Here is an 18,367-nt window from a genome sequence, read left to right as displayed (position 1 = left end):
GATGGATCCCAAGATGGCCGCCCCCGTGGATCGCACGTGGCGGGTGGCAAGGAAGATGGCGGCCAAGATGGCGGCCCCCATGAGTCGCACGTGGCCAGCCGCGTGGAGGAGGATTGCCAAGATGGCGGCCCCCATGAATTGCACGTGCCAGGTGGGGGGGGAGTCGGCATACAGGCTGCAGCATTTCGGGGCCTGCGGGCCTGTGAGTTTGGGAAGCGAGTGCTCTGGGCTGCGGGGAACGAGGTGAAAATGCGGAACGAGACCTCCATGGTTGTAGCTAACTCTACAGTGTCCTCCAAGTTCTGGGCCCCTTTCTCAAGCAATCGCTGGCGCACATAGTTTGACCTGAGCCCTGCCACGTATACATCTCGGTCAGCGAGCTCCATATGTTGGGCGGCTGATACAGTTCGATAATTACAGTCCCGAGCTAAAGCTTTTAAATCCCGCAGGAATTCATCCAACGACTCCGCGGGGCGCTGGCGGCGGGTCGTAAAAATGTGGCGCGCGTAGACCTCGTTGATGGGCCTCACATACATTTGATCTCGCATGGCCAGGGCCTCCATATAAGAGGTAGCACTGTTAAGTTGCGTAGAGATACGGTGGCTCACACGTGCGTGCAGTAGGCTGAGTTTCTGCTCCTCCGTGGTTTCTGAATTACTTGATTCAGCCAGGTAGGCCTTGAAACATCTGAGCCAGTGCTGAAAGATTTCTTTCGCCTCTGCAGCCTGCGGGTCAAGTTCAAGTCGGTCAGGTTTGAGGGCTGATTCCATAGTAGTTTTCTTCAAGTTTCCTAAGATTATTAAATTGACGTGACCATTAATTCACAAGACACGTGATTGGAAGTGAACAGTGGTTTTAATAATCTTACAACAGAGCCTGCCTGCGATGAGATGAACTGGCAGCAGGCTCACGACTGCAGAGCTTTATACTTCCGGTTAGTGGGAGGAGCCATAGGCGGAGCCAAGGGCGGAGCCCAGTACAAACTCCTCATCTCCCCCTATGGGCAGAGCCGCGCAACAGCTCGTATACAGAGCCCACAGGGACACAATACATATAATAGAACACAGTGTGAATTACTAGGTTTATAATTCACCACAGAAAGGGCGAGACTCCCCCCCCGGCACAGTGAGAGGGCGAGACCCCCCCCGGCACAGCGAGAGGGCGAGACCGCCCCCCCCCGGCACAGGCCCCCCTCCCCCGGCACAGCGAGAGGGCGAGACCCCCCCCCCGGCACAGTGAGAGGGCGAGACCCCCCCCGGCACAGCGAGAGGGCGAGACCCCCCCCCCGGCACAGGCCCCCCTCCCCCGGCACAGCGAGAGGGCGAGACCCCCCCCCCGGCACAGTGAGAGGGAGACCCCTCCCCCCAGCACAGCGAGAGGGCGAGACCCCTCCCCCCCGGCACAGCGAGAGGTCGAGAACCCCCCCCCCGAAACAGTGAGAGGGAGACCCCTCCCCCCCGGCACAGTGAGAGGGCGAGACCCCTCCCCCCGGCACAGTGAGAGGGCGAGACCCCTCCCCCCCGGCACAGTGAGAGGGCGAGACCCCCCCCGGCACAGCGAGAGGGCGAGACCCCTCCCCCGGCACAGCGAGAGGGCGAGACCCCCCTCCGGCACAGTGAGAGGGCGAGACCCCCCCCCCGGCACAGTGAGAGGGCGAGACCCCCCCCCCGGCACAGTGAGAGGGCGAGACCCCTCCCCCGGCACAGTGAGAGGGCGAGACCCCCCCCCCCCCGGCACAGTGAGAGGGCGAGACCCACCCCCCCGGCACAGTGAGAGGGCGAGACCCCCCCCGGCACAGTGAGAGGGCGAGACCCCTCCCCCCGGCACAGTGAGAGGGCGAGACCCCTCCCCCCCGGCACAGTGAGAGGGCGAGACCCCTCCCCCCGGCACAGTGAGAGGGCGAGACCCCTCCCCCCCGGCACAGTGAGAGGGCGAGACCCCCCCCGGCACAGTGAGAGGGCGAGACCCCTCCCCCGGCACAGCGAGAGGGCGAGACCCCCCCCCGGCACAGTGAGAGGGCGAGACCCCCCCCCCGGCACAGTGAGAGGGCGAGACCCCCCCCCCCGGCACAGTGAGAGGGCGAGACCCCTCCCCCCGGCACAGTGAGAGGGCGAGACCCCCCCCCCCCCGGCACAGTGAGAGGGCGAGACCCACCCCCCCGGCACAGTGAGAGGGCGAGACCCCCCCCGGCACAGTGAGAGGGCGAGACCCCCCCCCCCGGCACAGTGAGAGGGCCCCCCCCGCCCCCCCCCCCCCCCCCAAGAGGCACGTTCAGTCCAAGAAGAGAATCATTTGTACAAAAGTTGAGGCAAAATGCAACAAACACACAAACCAGGCAACAGAGCAATGGAAATCCATAACTAACCAATCAGAAATCAAAGCCAGCTCCAGAACCACCCCCCCCCCCCCCCCCCCCCCCCCCCACCGGAGCAGACCCACAGCCCTGGAAAGGCAGCCACCGGTAGCACAGAGTGAGAGAGACAGAGAGACAGAAAGACCGTCCTCTTCATCAGGATAGGGAACCCTGCAAACCCCGGGCTATAGCAGCGGGAGAGAATGCTACTGGTAAGCACACTGCCACTAGGCGAGAAACAAGAAACAACAATAACACATCAAGCTTACAATCCCCACCAGTTAAACAAAAACCACCAGCAACCTGCATGGCTCCCAAACCAGGAGCAGCAGGGGGCAGCGCCGGCCCTGGCAGGGGGGCAGCAACACACAGTTTGGCCATAAAGGCCCCTAGTTTAATGTCCGAGCTGCTCATTGTGGAGATTAATCACAGGCCGCTGGCCGCCACCATTATAAAGAATCTTAGCGGGATGTCGCTGTGAATCCAAAGAATTCCGACTCGGAGTGGTCAGACCCCAGGTGGGCGGAATTCTCCCCCCGCCAGGTCGGAGAATCGGTGCGGTGCCGCGCGAATCGCGCCATGCCCCCCCCAACACCAGGACGCAATTCTACCCAATGCAGAGGATCGGCACCATCGGCGCCGCCAGTCGGGGTATGCGCTGACTCTCCGGCACGGGCAGGCGCGCTGCCAGTTGGGGTATGCGCTGACTCTCCGGCACGGGCAGGCGCGCTGCCAGTTGGGGTATGCGCTGACTCTCCGGCACGGGCAGGCGCGCTGCCAGTTGGGGTATGCGCTGACTCTCCGGCACGGGCAGGCGCGCCGATTCTCCGGCCAGGATGGGCCAAGCGGCTGTCAACAAAAAGCCGAGTCCCGCCGGCGTCATTCTAACATCCTGAGCTGGTGGGACCTCGGCGATGAAGGTTCCGGGTGGGGCCTGTGGGGGGGGTCCGACCCCGGATGGGGCCTGTGGGGGGGGGGATCGACCCCGGGTGAGGCCTGTGGGGGGGGGATCGACCCCGGGTGAGGCCTGTGGGGGGGGGGGGTCCGACCCCGGGTGAGGCCTGTGGGGGGGGGGGGCCGACCCGGGTGGGGGCTGGGGGGGGGGGGATCGACACCGGGTGGGGCCTGTGGGGGGGGGGGCCCGACCCCGGGTGAGGCCTGTGGGGGGGGGGTCCGACCCCGGGTGAGGCCTGTGTGGGGGGGTCCGACCCCGGGTGGGGCCTGTGGGGGGGGGGATCGACCCCGGGTGGGGCCTGTGGGGGGGGGTCCGACCCCGGGTGGGGCCTGTGGGGGGGGGATCGACCCCGGGTGAGGCCTGTGGGGGGGGGGTCCGACCCCGGGTGAGGCCTGTGTGGGGGGGTCCGACCCCGGGTGGGGCCTGTGGGGGGGGGATCGACCCCGGGTGGGGCCTGTGGGGGGGGGGGGATCGACCCCGGGTGGGGCCTGTGGGGGGGGGGGTCCGACCCCGGGTGAGGCCTGTGGGGGGGGGGGGGGTCCGACCCCGGGTGGGGCCTGTGGGGGGGATCGACCCCGGGTGGGGCCTGTGGGGGGGGGGGTCCGACCCCGGGTGGGGCCTGTGGGGGGGGGGGGGTCCGACCCCGGGTGGGGCCTGTGGGGGGGGGATCGACCCCGGGTGAGGCCTGTGGGGGGGGGTCCGACCCCGGGTGGGGCCTGTGGGGGGGGGTCCGACCCCGGGTGGGGCCTGTGGGGGGGGGATCGACCCCGGGTGAGGCCTGTGGGGGGGGGGGTCCGACCCCGGGTGGGGCCTGTGGGGGGGATCGACCCCGGGTGGGGCCTGTGGGGGGGGGTCCGACCCCGGGTGGGGCCTGTGGGGGGGGGGGGTCCGACCCCGGGTGAGGCCTGTGGGGGGGTGGAGGTCCGACCCCGGGTGAGGCCTGTGGGGGGGTGGAGGTCCGACCCCGGGTGGGGCCTGTGGGGGGGTCCGACCCCGGGTGGGGCCTGTGGGGGGGGGGGGGGTCCGACCCCGGGTGGGGCCTGTGGGGGGGGGGGTTCGACCCCGGGGTGGGGCCTCCTTTCCTCCGCCCTGCGCCATTTGGCGTCGGGGCCGCCATGGGGAAGGAGGCCACTGCCCATGTGTGGACCCCACGGTGCCGGGTTCAGGCCGGGATCAGCAGCTGGGGCGGTGGAGGCCGTTCCAGCACCGTCCTAGCCCCCTGTGGGCCGCAGAATGGGGTACCCGAATGGGTGCCGACGCCGGAGAACAACACTCCCGTTTTTTCTCCGGCATCGGCACTTAGCCGCCCGTTGGGAGAATCCTGCTCCTTATTGTTGCTGACACACTTTCCAGAGCTACTGGCATTGAGGAACCATTCCAGGTGGATGGGGACGTACATGTCCATGGAAACATGGTGACAGAATCTCTTCCAGTCTCCGACACAAGTCAAAAATAATTAAAGAGGAAGCTGCCATGGCTACTGTCTTGTAGAATGTCAGAAAGTATCTTCGTGAAGGATGGCCCAAAGGATCTTGTTCAAGATTCTACATTTCAGCAGAATTAAAGTGATGTTAACGGGCTGTTGCGGAATCTGCAGATTGTGATTCCACAGGCACCAGGATCCACGATCCTCGTGAGATTGCAGGAAGGACGCTTGGGGATGGAAACGTGCAAGAGGAAAGCCAGGGAGGCGGCCTATTGGCCTGGGGTCAACCAGGACATTGAGTTAATGATCAATTGTGAAACATGCCAAAGGTTTCGGCGCAGGCAGAGCAGGCGGACGAGACAGTCACAAGTTCCTGGCAGGAGGTCGGTAAGGAGAACCTTCTGGTCATAGCCTATTTCTCTAACTTCCCAGAGGTAGCACGTGTGTAATTCGACACCAAGAAGGTCAAATACATTTTTGCATGACACAGCATTGCGAATGTGGTGATGAGCGATAATGGTCCGTGTTTTCATTGCTATATGTGGACTGAATTTTCCCGGAAGTGTGACTTTCAACGTGTTACCTCCAGTCCATACTGTCCCCTGGCGAATAGCAAGGTTGATAACGGAGTGCGTATCGTCAAGCAGTTTCTAAAGAAAGCACTGGACAGTCGCGATGATAATATCTCGCGCTCTTTGGCTATCGTTCCACACCGCTGGTCATTGGCTTCCCAGCTGCTCAAATGGTAATGAACAGGCAGCGAACGACTCTGCCTCACTTTCCTCATCAGCCACGGACCACTCGCTGGCTTGAAAAGTGACCTCTCAGAAAGGGAGGCAGAAGGGATTCTATGACAGGTCTGCCAAAATACTCCAACCTCTGCAGCCAGAGGACAAGGTGAGAGTTGAAGATTATAAAGGACATGGGTGGTCTCAACAGGCAGAAGTGGTGCATCAAGCAGGTTCCAACTGGTCCCTTAATCTCACTGCAGAAGGTGTTATATTGAGAAGGAATAGACAAGCTTTACTGAAAGTATGAAAGCATTTGTGACGCAGCCACCAGAGGTAGCACCTAACATTCCTAAAACATCTGAAGAACACACGGAACAAACACAAGAGGATGACACAGCAAATAATGAGGAACGTCAAACTCAACCTACTGAAAATGAAGAACAGTTGCAAGCTTCAGCAGACTCTGAGAAGGTCGACAAGCAGAGCAGCACGGTAGCACAAGTGAATAGCACTGGCTTCACAGCGCCAGGTTCTATTCCCGGCTGGGACACTGTCTGTGCGGAGTCTGGACGTTCTCCCCGTGTCCGCGTGGGTTTCCTCCGGGTACTCCAGTTTCCTCCCACAGTCCAAAGATGTGCAGGTCAGGTGGATTGGCCATGATAAATTGTCCTTAGTGTCCAAAAAGGTTAGGAGGGGTTATTGGGTTACGGGGAAAGGGTGGAAGAGAGAGCTTAAGTGGGTCGGTGCAGACTCGCTTTGCTAGCAAAGACCTAGTGCTGGAAGGAGAAGATATGTTTTGAGAGTGGGGTCTCTGAGGCCGAGCGGAAGCAGCAGCACCCCGGCCATACCGCCCCCAGGAGGTGGGGGAGGAGAATCTCCTTGGCGATGAAGGGCGGGACATTGGAGAAGTAAATCTCTCTGCGGTGGCCCCCAGTGGGTCCCCTGGCAGGTAGGTCCTGCCCCACCGTGAGCCCCTTTTCCAGGGCGAGGGCCCCAGTGGGTCCCCTGGCAGGTAGGTCCTGCCCCACCGTGAGCCCCTTTTCCAGGGCGAGGGCCCCAGTGGGTCCCCTGGCAGGTAGGTCCTTGCCCACCGTGAGCCCCTTTTCCAGGGCGAGGTAGACTGGCTGCTCAGGAAGAAGATGGCTTTGCCGTACACCTTCGAGGGTGCTACAAAGGATGAAGGGGCGACCACCTCGGCCATTACACAGACCTCGAATGACATGGTGGGGTGGGCGCAGCACTTCACCCAGAGTCTTTGCCTCAGTAACCGAGATAGTGGCAGGACCATGGGAGCAGTGTGAGTCTTTGGAGGCCACCAGATAGGTGGCGTTAGAGTATTCGGCCACTGGCATAGGCGGCATTGCCACCATTCTCGTCAGTGCTACACCCACTGGATAGGAGTTGGTGATTGGTGGATGATAAGGGGAGAGCGAGAGGATAGTGGAGCCCCCCCCCTGTGGTAAGCGTGAGGGGGGTGTAGGAAAAAAGGAGGGAGAGAGTATCGGAGGGAGGAGAGAGGAGGAAGGCACAGGAGGGCGAGGCACAGGAGGGCGAGGCAGAGGAGGGCGAGGCACAGGAGGGCGAGGCACAGGAGGGCGAGGCACAGGAGGGCGAGGCACAGGAGGGCGAGGCACAGGAGGGCGAGGCACAGGAGGGCGAGGCAGAGGAGGGCGAGGCACAGGAGGGCGAGGCACAGGAGGGCGAGGCAGAGGAGGGCGAGGCAGAGGAGAGCGAGGCAGAGGAGGGCGAGGCACAGGAGGGCGAGGCACAGGAGGGTGGGCTGGTGCCCCAAGGAGGATGGAGAAAAGGCCAGCGGGTTGACCGCCCAAACAGTCTCCTGTTCAGCGGCGGATGGGTGAGGGACAGGGTCTTCAGCCTGGCAGGGGTCCAGCAAAGGATTCACACAATCCCGTGGGTCCCACTTCCACCTTTCTCATCACAATTGGCAGATGAAAAATAACAGTCCAAATACACGAACATTCCTCGCCTCTTCCTCCCCTTCCAGATGTTGTACCAACCTCCTGGAGGGTTTAAACTAATGTGGCAGGGGGATGGGAACCAATGCTGGAAGTTGGAAGGTAGTAAAACAGGGACAGAAACAAAAGGAAGTAAGGGGAAAAGTGCAAGGCAGAGAAGCCATAGTCAGAAATCCATAAGGGCGACAGTACAAGGTACAGTGACTGAGGGGAGCACAGTGAATAGGCCCAGTAATAACAAAAGGAATAAAACTGGAGATGTTAAGATTCAAAACAGAGGTAAAAAAACCAACATAAGTGTACTTTACCTGAATGCTCGTAGTATTCGGAATAAAGTAAATGAGTTGGTGGCACAAATCATCGTAAATGACTATGATTTAGTGGCCATTACTGAAACATGGTTAAAGGATGGTCACGACTGGGAGTTAAATATCCGAGGGTATCAAACTATTCGGAAGGACAGAGTGGATGGTAAGGGAGGTGGTGTAGCTCTGTTATTTAAGGATGACATCCGGGCAATAGTAAGGGATGACATCGGTGCTATGGAGGATAAGGTTGAATCCATTTGGGTGGAAATCAGGAATAGTAAGGCAAAAAAGTCACTGATAGGAGTAGTCTATCGGCCACCAAATAGTAACGTTATGGTGGGGCAGGCAATAAACAAAGAAATAACTGATGCATGTAGAAATGGTACAGCAGTTATCATGGGGGATTTTAATCTACATGTCGATTGGTTTAACCAGGTCGGTCAAGGCAACCGTGAGGAGGAGTTTATAGAATGTATCCGCGATAGTTTCCTAGAACAGTATGTAATGGAACCTACGAGGGAACAAGCGGTCCTAGATCTTGTCCTGTGTAATGAGACAGGATTGATTCATGATCTCATAGTTAGGGATCCTCTCGGAAGGAGCGATCACAATATGGTGGAATTTAAAATACAGATGGAGGGTGAGAAAGTAAAATCAAATACTAGTGTTTTGTGTTTAAACAAAGGAGATTACAATGGGATGTGAGAAGAACTAGCTAAGGTAGACTGGGAGCTAAGACTTTATGGTGGAACAGTTGAGGAACAGTGGAGAACCTTCCAAGCGATTTTTCACAGTGCTCAGCAAAGGTTTATACCAACAAAAAGGAAGGACGGAAGAAAGAGGGAAAATCGACCGTGGATATCTAAGGAAATAAGGGAGAGTATCAAATTGAAGGAAAAAGCATATAAAGTGGCAAAGATTGCTGGGAGATTAGAGGACTGGGAAATCTTTAGGGGGCAACAGAAAGCTACTAAAAAAGCTATAAAGAAGAGTAAGATAGAGTATGAGAGTAAACTTGCTCAGAATATAAAAACAGACAGTAAAAGTTTTTACAAATATATAAGACAAAAAAGAGTGGCTAAGGTAAATATTGGTCCTTTAGAGGATGAGAAGGGAGTTTTAATAATGGGAAATGAGGAAATGGCTGAGGAACTGAACAGGTTTTTTGGGTCGGTCTTCACAGTGGAAGACACAAATAACATGCCAGCGACTGATAGAAATTAGGCTATGACAGGTGAGGACCTTGAGAGGATTGTTATCACTAAGGAGGGAGTGATGGGCAAGCTAATGGGGCTAAAGGTAGACAAGTCTCCTGGCCCTGATGGAATGCATCCCAGAGTGCTAAAAGAGATGGCTAGGGAAATTGCAGATGCACTAGTGATAATTTACCGAAATTCACTAGACTCTGGGGTGGTCCCGGTGGATTGGAAATTAGCAAACGTGACGCCACTGTTTAAAAAAGGAGGTAGGCAGAAAGCAGGAAATTATAGGCCAGTGAGTTTAACTTCGGTAATAGGGAAGATGCTGGAATCTATCATCAAGGAAGAAATTGCGAGGCATCTGGATAGAAATTGTCCCATTGGGCAGACGCAGCATGGGTTCGTTAAAGGCAGGTCATGCCTAACTAATTTAGTGGAATTTTTTGAGGACATTACCAGTGCAGTAGATAACGGGGAGCCGATGGATGTGGTATATCTGGATTTCCAGAAAGCCTTTGACAAGGTGCCACACAAAAGGTTGCTGCATAAGATAAAGATGCATGGCATTAAGGGTAAAGTAGTAGCATGGATAGAGGATTGGTTAATTAATAGAAAGCAAAGAGTTGGGATAAATGGGTGTTTCTCTGGTTGGCAATCAGTAGCTAGTGGTGTCCCTCAGGGATCCGTGTTGGGCCCACAATTGTTCACAATTTACATTGATGATTTGGAGTTGGGGACCAAGGGCAATGTGTCCAAGTTTGCAGATGACACTAAGATGAGTGGTAAAGCGAAAAGTGCAGAGGATACTGGAAGTCTGCAGAGGGATTTGGATAGGTTAAGTGAATGGGCTCGGGTCTGGCAGATGGAATACAATGTTGACAAATGTGAGGTTATCCATTTTGGTAGGAATAACAGCAAACGGGATTATTATTTAAACGATAAAATATTAAAGCATGCCGCTGTTCAGAGAGACTTGGGTGTGCTAGTGCATGAGTCACAGAAGGTTGGTTTACAAGTGCAACAGGTGATTAAGAAGGCAAATGGAATTTTGTCCTTCATTACTAGAGGGATGGAGTTTAAGACTAGGGAGGTTATGTTGCAATTGTATAAGGTGTTAGTGCGGCCACACCTGGAGTATTGTGTTCAGTTTTGGTCTCCTTACTTGAGAAAGGACGTACTGGCACTGGAGGGTGTGCAGAGGAGATTCACTAGGTTAATCCCAGAGCTGAAGGGGTTGGATTATGAGGAGAGGTTGAGTAGACTGGGACTGTACTCGTTGGAATTTAGAAGGATGAGGGGGGATCTTATAGAAACATTTAAAATTATGAAGGGAATAGATAGGATAGATGCGGGCAGGTTGTTTCCACTGGCGGGTGACAGCAGAACTAGGGGGCATAGCCTCAAAATAAGGGGAAGTAGATTTAGGACTGAGTTTAGGAGGAACTTCTTCACCCAAAGGGTTGTGAATCTATGGAATTCCTTGCCCAGTGAAGCAGTTGAGGCTCCTTCATTAAATGATTTTAAGGTAAAGATAGATAGTTTTTTGAAGAATAAAGGGATTAAGGGTTATGGTGTTCGGGCCGGAAAGTGGAGCTGAGTCCACAAAAGATCAGCCATGATCTCATTGAATGGTGGAGCAGGCTGGAGGGGCCAGATGGCCTACTCCTGCTCCTAGTTCTTATGTTCTTATGTTTAATACAGATTATCCTGCCAAATGGTCAATGCACTTATCACATGATCCATGTTCTCAATATCCTTGGCCGTTTCCCACGCCATGTCCTTACCTGAGAGATGATAACTGTTCTTTTATATCCCCTGACTTCAGGTCATCAGCATCCTCTGCGGCCTAAGGACAAAGACAAAGGTTAAAGGTGTCACAGACACAGCAGAACGCATGGATGCCATGACCAGCAACATTGTCCTCATCTCTCACCAGGAATACAAATAAGTATTTGTAAATACAGATGATAATAATACAGTCTAACATCACCCTCCCCACGTCACCAAAATTATTTTTCCAGCCTGTCAGGCAATCACCCTTCACGTTCTATCCTCCCCTCCATAATTCTACACCTCTCCATTCTCCCAAACATTATCTCCTCACTTGAAACTCAGATGGTTTTAGCTTCAAGCATCACGCTAGTAATTTAATCTAGTATACAAGGCTGAAATTAGAATTGCAGAACAGAGGGAGTTCCGCACTGTCAGAGGGTCAGTACTGAGGGAGTTCCGCACTGTCAGAGGGTCAGTACTGAGGGAGTGCCGCACTGTCAGAGGGTCAGTACTGAGGGAGTGCCACACTGTCAGAGGGTCAGTACTGAGGGAGTGCTGCACTGTCAGAGGGTCAGTACTGAGGGAGTACCGCACTGTCAGAGGGTCAGTACTGAGGGAGTGCCGCACTGTCAGAGGGTCAGTACTGAGGGAGTGCTGCACTGTCAGAGGGTCAGTACTGAGGGAGTGCCGCACTGTCAGAGGGTCAGTACTGAGGGAGTTCCGCACTGTCAGAGGGTCAGTACTGAGGGAGTGCTGCACTGTCAGAGGGTCAGTACTGAGGGAGTGCTGCACTGTCAGAGGATCAGTACTGAGGGAGTGCTGCACTGTCAGAGGGTCAGTACTGAGGGAGTGCCGCACTGTCAGAGGGTCGGTACTGAGGGAGTGCCGCACTGTCAGAGGGTCAGTACTGAGGGAGTGCCCCACTGTCAGAGGGTCAGTACTGAGGGAGTGCCGCACTGTCGAGAGGGTCAGTACTGAGGGAGTGCCTGCACTGTCAGAGGGTCAGTACTGAGGGAGTGCTGCACTGTCAGAGGGTCAGTACTGAGGGAGTGCCGCACTGTCAGAGGGTCAGTACTGAGGGAGTGCCGCACTGTCAGAGGGTCAGTACTGAGGGAGTGCTGCACTGTCAGAGGGTCAGTACTGAGGGAGTGCCGCACTGTCAGAGGGTCAGTACTGAGGGAGCGCCGCACTGTCAGAGGGTCAGTACCGAGGGAGTGCTGCACTGTCAGAGGGTCAGTACTGAGGGAGTGCTGCACTGTCAGAGGGTCAGTACTGAGGGAGTGCTGCGCTGTCAGAGGGTCAGTACTGAGGGAGTGCTGCACTGTCAGAGGGTCAGTACTGAGGGAGTGCCGCACTTGTCAGAGGGTCAGTACTGAGGGAGTGCCGCACTGTCAGAGGGTCAGTACTGAGGGCAGCGCTGCACTGTCAGAGGGTCAGTATTGAGGGAGTGCTGCACTGTCAGAGGGTCAGTACTGAGGGAGTGCCGCACTGTCAGAGGGTCAGTACTGAGGGAGTGCTGCACTGTCATAGGGTCAGTACTGAGGGAGTGCTGCACTGTCAGAGGGTCAGTACTGAGGGAGTGCTGCACTGTCAGAGGGTCAGTACTGAGGGAGTGCTGCACTGTCAGAGGGTCAGTACTGAGGGAGTGCCGCACTGTAGAGGGTCAGTACTGAGGGAGTGCTGCACTGTCAGAGGTCAGTACTGAGGGAGTGCCGCACTGTCAGAGGGTCAGGTACTGAGGGAGTGCTGCACTGTCAGAGGGTCAGTACTGAGGGAGTGCCGCACTGTCAGAGGGTCAGTACTGAGGAGCGTCCGCACTGTCAGAGGGTCAGTACGAGGGAGTGCTGCACTGTCAGAGGGTCAGTACCGAGGGAGTGCTGCACTGTCAGAGGTTCAGTACTGAGGGAGTGCTGCGCTGTCAGAGGGTCAGTATTGAGGGAGTGCTGCACTGTCAGAGGGTCAGTATTGAGGGAGTGCTGCACTGTCAGAGGGTCAGTACTGAGGGAATGCCGCACTGTCAGAGGGTCAGTACTGAGGGAGTGTCGCACTGTCAGAGAGTCAGTACTTAGGGAGTGCCGCACTGTCAGAGGGTCAGTACTGAGGGAGTGCCCACTGTCAGAGGGTCAGTACTGAGGGAGTGCTGCACTGTCAGAGGGTCAGTACTTGAGGGAGTGCTGCACTGTTAGAGGGTCAGTACTGAGGGAGTGCTGCACTGTCAGAGGGTCAGTACTGAGGGAGTGCTGCACTGTCAGAGGGTCAGTACTGAGGGAGTGCTGCACTGTCAGAGGGTCAGTACTGAGGGAGTGCTGCACTGTCAGAGGGTCAGTACTGAGGGAGTGCTGCACTGTCAGAGGGTCAGTACTGAGGGAGAGCTGCACTGTCAGAGGGTCAGTACTGAGGGAGTGCCGCACTGTCAGAGGGTCAGTACTGAGGGAGTGCTGCACTGTCAGAGGGTCAGTACTGAGGGAGTGCCGCACTGTCAGAGGGTCAGTACTGAGGGAGAGCTGCACTGTCAGAGGGTCAGTACTGAGGGAGTGCTGCACTGTCAGAGCGTCAGTACTGAGGGAGTGCTGCACTGTCAGAGGGTCAGTACTGAGGGAGTGCTGCACTGTCAGAGGGTCAGTACTGAGGGAGTGCCGCATTGTCAGAGGGTCAGTACTGAGGGAGTGCCGCACTGTCAGAGGGTCAGTACTGAGGCAGCGCTGCACTGTCAGAGGGTCAGTACTGAGGGAGTGCTGCACTGTCAGAGGGTCAGTACTGAGGGAGTGCCGCACTGTCAGCGGGTCAGTACTGAGGGAGTGCTGCACTGTCATAGGGTCAGTACTGAGGGAGTGCTGCACTGTCAGAGGGTCAGTACTGAGGGAGTGCCGCACTGTCAGAGGGTCAGTACTGAGGGAGTGCTGCACTGTCAGAGGGTCAGTACTGAGGGAGTTCCGCACTGTCAGAGGGTCAGTACTGAGGGAGTGCCGCACTGTCAGAGGTCAGTACTGAGGGAGTGCCGCACTGTTAGAGGGTCAGTACTGAGGGAGTGCTGCACTGTCAGAGATCAGTACTGAGGGAGTGCTGCACTGTCAGAGGTCAGTACTGAGAGAGTGCCGCACTGTCAGAGGGTCGGTACTGAGGGAGTGCCGCACTGTCAGAGGGTCAGTACTGAGGGAGTGCCCCACTGTCAGAGGGTCAGTACTGAGGGAGTGCCGCACTGTGAGAGGGTCAGTACTGAGGGAGTGCTGCACTGTCAGAGGTCAGTACTGAGGGAGTGCCGCACTGTCAGAGGGTCGGTACTGAGGGAGTGCCGCACTGTCAGAGGGTCAGTACTGAGGGAGCGCCGCACTGTCAGAGGGTCAGTACCGAGGGAGTGCTGCACTGTCAGAGGGTCAGTACTGAGGGAGTGCCGCGCTGTCAGAGGGTCAGTATTGAGGGAATGCTGCACTGTCAGAGGGTCAGTACTGAGTGAGTGCTGCACTGTCAGAGGGTCAGTATTGAGGGAGTGCTGCACTGTCAGAGGGTCAGTACTGAGGGAATGCCGCACTGTCAGAGGGTCAGTACTGAGGGAGTGTCGCACTGTCAGAGGGTCAGTACTGAGGGAGTGCTGCACTGTCAGAGGGTCAGTGCTGAGGGAGTGCCGCACTGTCAGAGGGTCAGTACTGAGGGAGTGCTGCACTGTCAGAGGTCAGTACTGAGGGAGTGCCGCACTGTCAGAGGGTCAGTACTGAGGGAGTGCCGCACTGTCAGAGGGTCAGTACTGAGGGAGTGCTGCACTGTCAGAGGGTCAGTACTTAGGGAGTGCCGCACTGTCAGAGGGTCAGTACTGAGGGAGAGCTGCACTGTCAGAGGGTCAGTACTGAGGGAGTGCTGCACTGTCAGAGGGTCAGTACTGAGGGAGTGCCGCACTGTCAGAGGGTCAGTACTGAGGGAGTGCCGCACTGTCAGCGGGTCAGTACTGAGGGAGTGCTGCACTGTCATAGGGTCAGTACTGAGGGAGTGCTGCACTGTCAGAGGGTCAGTACTGAGGGAGTGCCGCACTGTCAGAGGGTCAGTACTGAGGGAGTGCTGCACTGTCAGAGGGTCAGTACTGAGGGAATGCCGCACTGTCAGAGGGTCAGTACTGAGGGAGTGTCGCACTGTCAGAGGGTCAGTACTGAGGGAGTGCTGCACTGTCAGAGGGTCAGTGCTGAGGGAGTGCCGCACTGTCAGAGGGTCAGTACTGAGGGAGTGCTGCACTGTCAGAGAGTCAGTACTGAGGGAGTGCCGCACTGTCAGAGGGTCAGTACTGAGGGAGTGCCGCACTGTCAGAGGGTCAGTACTGAGGGAGTGCTGCACTGTCAGAGGGTCAGTACTTAGGGAGTGCCGCACTGTCAGAGGGTCAGTACTGAGGGAGAGCTGCACTGTCATAGGGTCAGTACTGAGGGAGCGCTGCACTGTCAGAGTGTCAGTACTGAGGGAGTGCCGCACTGTCAGAGGGTCAGTACTGAGGGAGTGCCGCACTGTCAGAGGGTCAGTACTGAGGGAGTGCCGCACTGTCAGAGGGTCAGTACTGAGGGAGTGCCGCACTGTCAGAGGGTCATACAGCACAGAAAAGGCTCGTCTGCAGAAGTCAAAAACAACCAACTAACTCATTCTAATCTTATTTGTTCAGACACCGGACAAGATGCCCAAACATTTTTTCATTGTAAAACTGTGAGGAAAGGAGACTTCACCCCGAAGTGATAACTCTGACGGCGACTCTCCGGCCCGGATGGGCCGAGCGGCCTGACGATCCTGACCTGTTCACGCCAGCGTCAACCACACCTGGTCGCTGCCGGTGTGAACAGCGCGCGACAGGTAAGTGTGGGGCCTGTGGGGGGCGGAGAGAAGATCGAGCAAATTTCCAAATTGTCAATACTCTTATTGTGAATGGGTGATGTGTCTGGGAGGTGTTGGGCCTGTCAGTCCGTAATGGGTGATGTGTCTGGGAGGTGTTGGGCCTGTCAGTCCGTAATGGGTGATGTGTCTGGGAGGTGTTGGGCCTGTCAGTCCGTCCTCCATTTTGTGGGACAGGCGCCCAACCCACAAGGTAAAGCATCGCTGGTCGAAATGATCTGTTTGCCTGGGTCAAAGTGGATCAACAAACTGGACAACTGTAAGGCCTGTTTGATTTGATGGAAAACTTGCTCTTGTGCCTCTTTCCAATGGCAGTGCCGGTGTTTATGAAAAGGAATTGCAGTGACTCGTATGTGATGAGCCGACCACAGAAACTTACCAGGCCCAGAAACTATTACAGTTCTGCGACATTCCTCGGTGTAAGGATCTCTTTCATGGCCGTCACTTTATCTTCTAACGGGTGCAAAACTTTTGAGTCCCCCTTAAATCCCAAGTACGTGAATTTTTTTATTCCGGAGCGTCCCGAGAGCTGGAGTGTTCCGAGAGCGGGAGCGTTCCGAGAGCGGGAGCGTTCCGAGAGCGGGAGAGTTCCGAGAGCGGGAGCGTTCCGAGAGCGGGAGAGTTCCGAGAGCGGGAGCGTTCCGAGAGCGGGAACCTTCCGATAGCGGGAGCGTTCCAAGAGCGGGAGAGTTCCGAGAGCGGGAGCGCCGTCATAGTGGGAATGTTCCGAGAGTGGGAGCGTTGTGAAAGCGGGAGCGTTCCGAGAGCGGGAGCGTTCCGAGAGCGGGAGTGTTCCGAGAGCGGGAGCGTTCCGAGAGCGGGAGAGTTCCGAGAGCGGGAGTGTTCCGAGAGCGGGAGCGTTCCGAGAGCGGGAGTGTTCCGAGAGCGGGAGCGTTCCGAGAGCGGAAGCGTTCCGAGAGCGGGAACCTTCCGATAGCGGGAGCGTTCCAAGAGCGGGAGAGTTCCGAGAGCGGGAGCGCCGTCATAGTGGGAATGTTCCGAGAGTGGGAGCGTTGTGAAAGCGGGAGCGTTCCGAGAGCGGGAGCGTTCCGAGAGCGGGAGCGTTCCGAGAGCGGGAGCGCCGTCATAGTGGGAATGTTCCGAGAGTGGGAGCGTTGTGAAAGCGGGAGCGTTCCGCGAGCGGGAGCGTTCCGAGAGCGGGAGCGTTCCGAGAGCAGGAGAGTTCGGCGATAGCGGGAGTGTTCTGGTTGCGGGAGAGTTCCGGGAGCGGGAGCATTCTGAGAGTGGGAGCGGTAGCGGAAGCGTTCCGGGAGTGGGAGCATTCCGGGAGTGGGAGCGCTCCAATAGCGGGAGAGTTCCGGGAGTGGGAGCATTCCGGGAGTGGGAGCGTTCCGAGAGCGGGAACCTTCCGATAGCGGGAGCGTTCCAAGAGCGGGAGAGTTCCGAGAGCGGGAGCGCCGTCATAGTGGGAATGTTCCGAGAGTGGGAGCGTTGTGAAAGCGGGAGCGTTCCGAGAGCGGGAGCGTTCCGAGAGCGGGAGCGTTCCGAGAGCGGGAGCGTTCCGAGAGCGGGAGTGCCGCCATAGTGGGAATGTTCCAAGAGTGGGAGCGTTGCGAAAGCGGGAGCGTTCCGAGAGCAGGAGAGTTCCGCGATAGCGGGAGTGTTCTGGTTGCGGGAGAGTTCCGGGAGCGGGAGCATTCTGAGAGTGGGAGCGGTAGCGGAAGCGTTCCGGGAGTGGGAGCATTCCGGGAGTGGGAGCGCTCCAATAGCGGGAGAGTTCCGGGAGTGGGAGCATTCCGGGAGTGGGAGCGCTCCAATAGCGGGAGAGTTCCGGGAGTGGGAGCATTCCGGGAGTGGGAGCGCTCCAATAGCGGGAGAGTTCCGGGAGTGGGAGCATTCCGGGAGTGGGAGCGCCGTGATAGCGGAAGTCTTCCGAGAGCGGGAGTGTTTTGAAAGCGGGAGCAATCCAATAGCGGGAGAGTTCCGGGAGTGGGAGCATTCCGGGAGTGGGAGCGCTCCGATAGCGGGAGCGTTCAGATAGTGGGAGCGCCGCGATAGCGGAAGTCTTCCGTGAGCGGGAGTGTTTTGAAAGCGGGAGCAATCCGATAGCGGGAGAGTTCCAACAGCAGGAGATTTCCAGAAGGCCTTTGACAAGGTGCCGCATAGGAGACTGTTAAATAAGTTAAGAGCCCATGGTGTTCAGGGTAAGATCCTGGCATGGATAGAGGATTGGCTGACTGGCAGAAGGCAGAGAGTGGGGGATAAAGGGGTCTTTTTCAGGATGGCAGCCGGTGACTAGTGGTTGCCTCAGGGGTCTGTGCTGGGACCACAACTTTTCACAATATACATTAATGATCTGGAAGAAGGAACTGAAGGCACTGTGGCTAAGTTTGCAGATGATACAAAGATCTGTAGAGGGACAGGTAGTATTGAGGAAGCAAGGGGGCTGCAGAAGGATTTGGACAAGCTAGGAGAGTGGGCAATGAAGTGGCAAATGAAATACAATGTGGAAAAATGTGAGGTTATGCACTTTGGAAGGAGGAATTTAGGCATAGACTATTTTCTAAATGGGGAAATGCTTCAGAAAGCAGAAGCACAAAGGGACTTGGGAGTCTTTGTTCACGATTCTCTTAAGGTTAACGTGCAGGTTCAGTCGGCAGTTAAGAAGGCAAATGCAATGTTAGCATTTATGTCAAGAGGGCTAGAATACAAGACCGGGGATGTACTTCTGAGGCTGTACAAGGCTCTGGTCAGACCCCATTTGGAGTATTGTGGGCAGTTTTGGGCCCCGTATCTAAGGAAGGATGTGCTGGCCTTGGAAAGGG

The 18,367-nt window shown here is 56.8% G+C and overlaps 1 protein-coding gene across 1 annotated transcript in view; it reads right to left on the bottom strand.

Moving 5' to 3' along the window:
- The window catches only part of LOC119953525, a 138,687-nt gene that overhangs the window by 44,115 nt on the left and 76,205 nt on the right, over positions 1-18,367 (bottom strand). The window contains exon 7 of the mRNA XM_038777893.1: positions 10,733-10,794. Coding sequence (XP_038633821.1) covers positions 10,733-10,794 — 62 coding nt within the window. The remainder of the gene's footprint in view (positions 1-10,732; positions 10,795-18,367) is intronic.

This window comes from Scyliorhinus canicula, chromosome 18 (assembly GCF_902713615.1).
Source record: "Scyliorhinus canicula chromosome 18, sScyCan1.1, whole genome shotgun sequence".
Lineage (NCBI taxonomy): Eukaryota > Metazoa > Chordata > Chondrichthyes > Carcharhiniformes > Scyliorhinidae > Scyliorhinus > Scyliorhinus canicula.
This window is presented reverse-complemented; position numbering and strand designations above follow the sequence as displayed.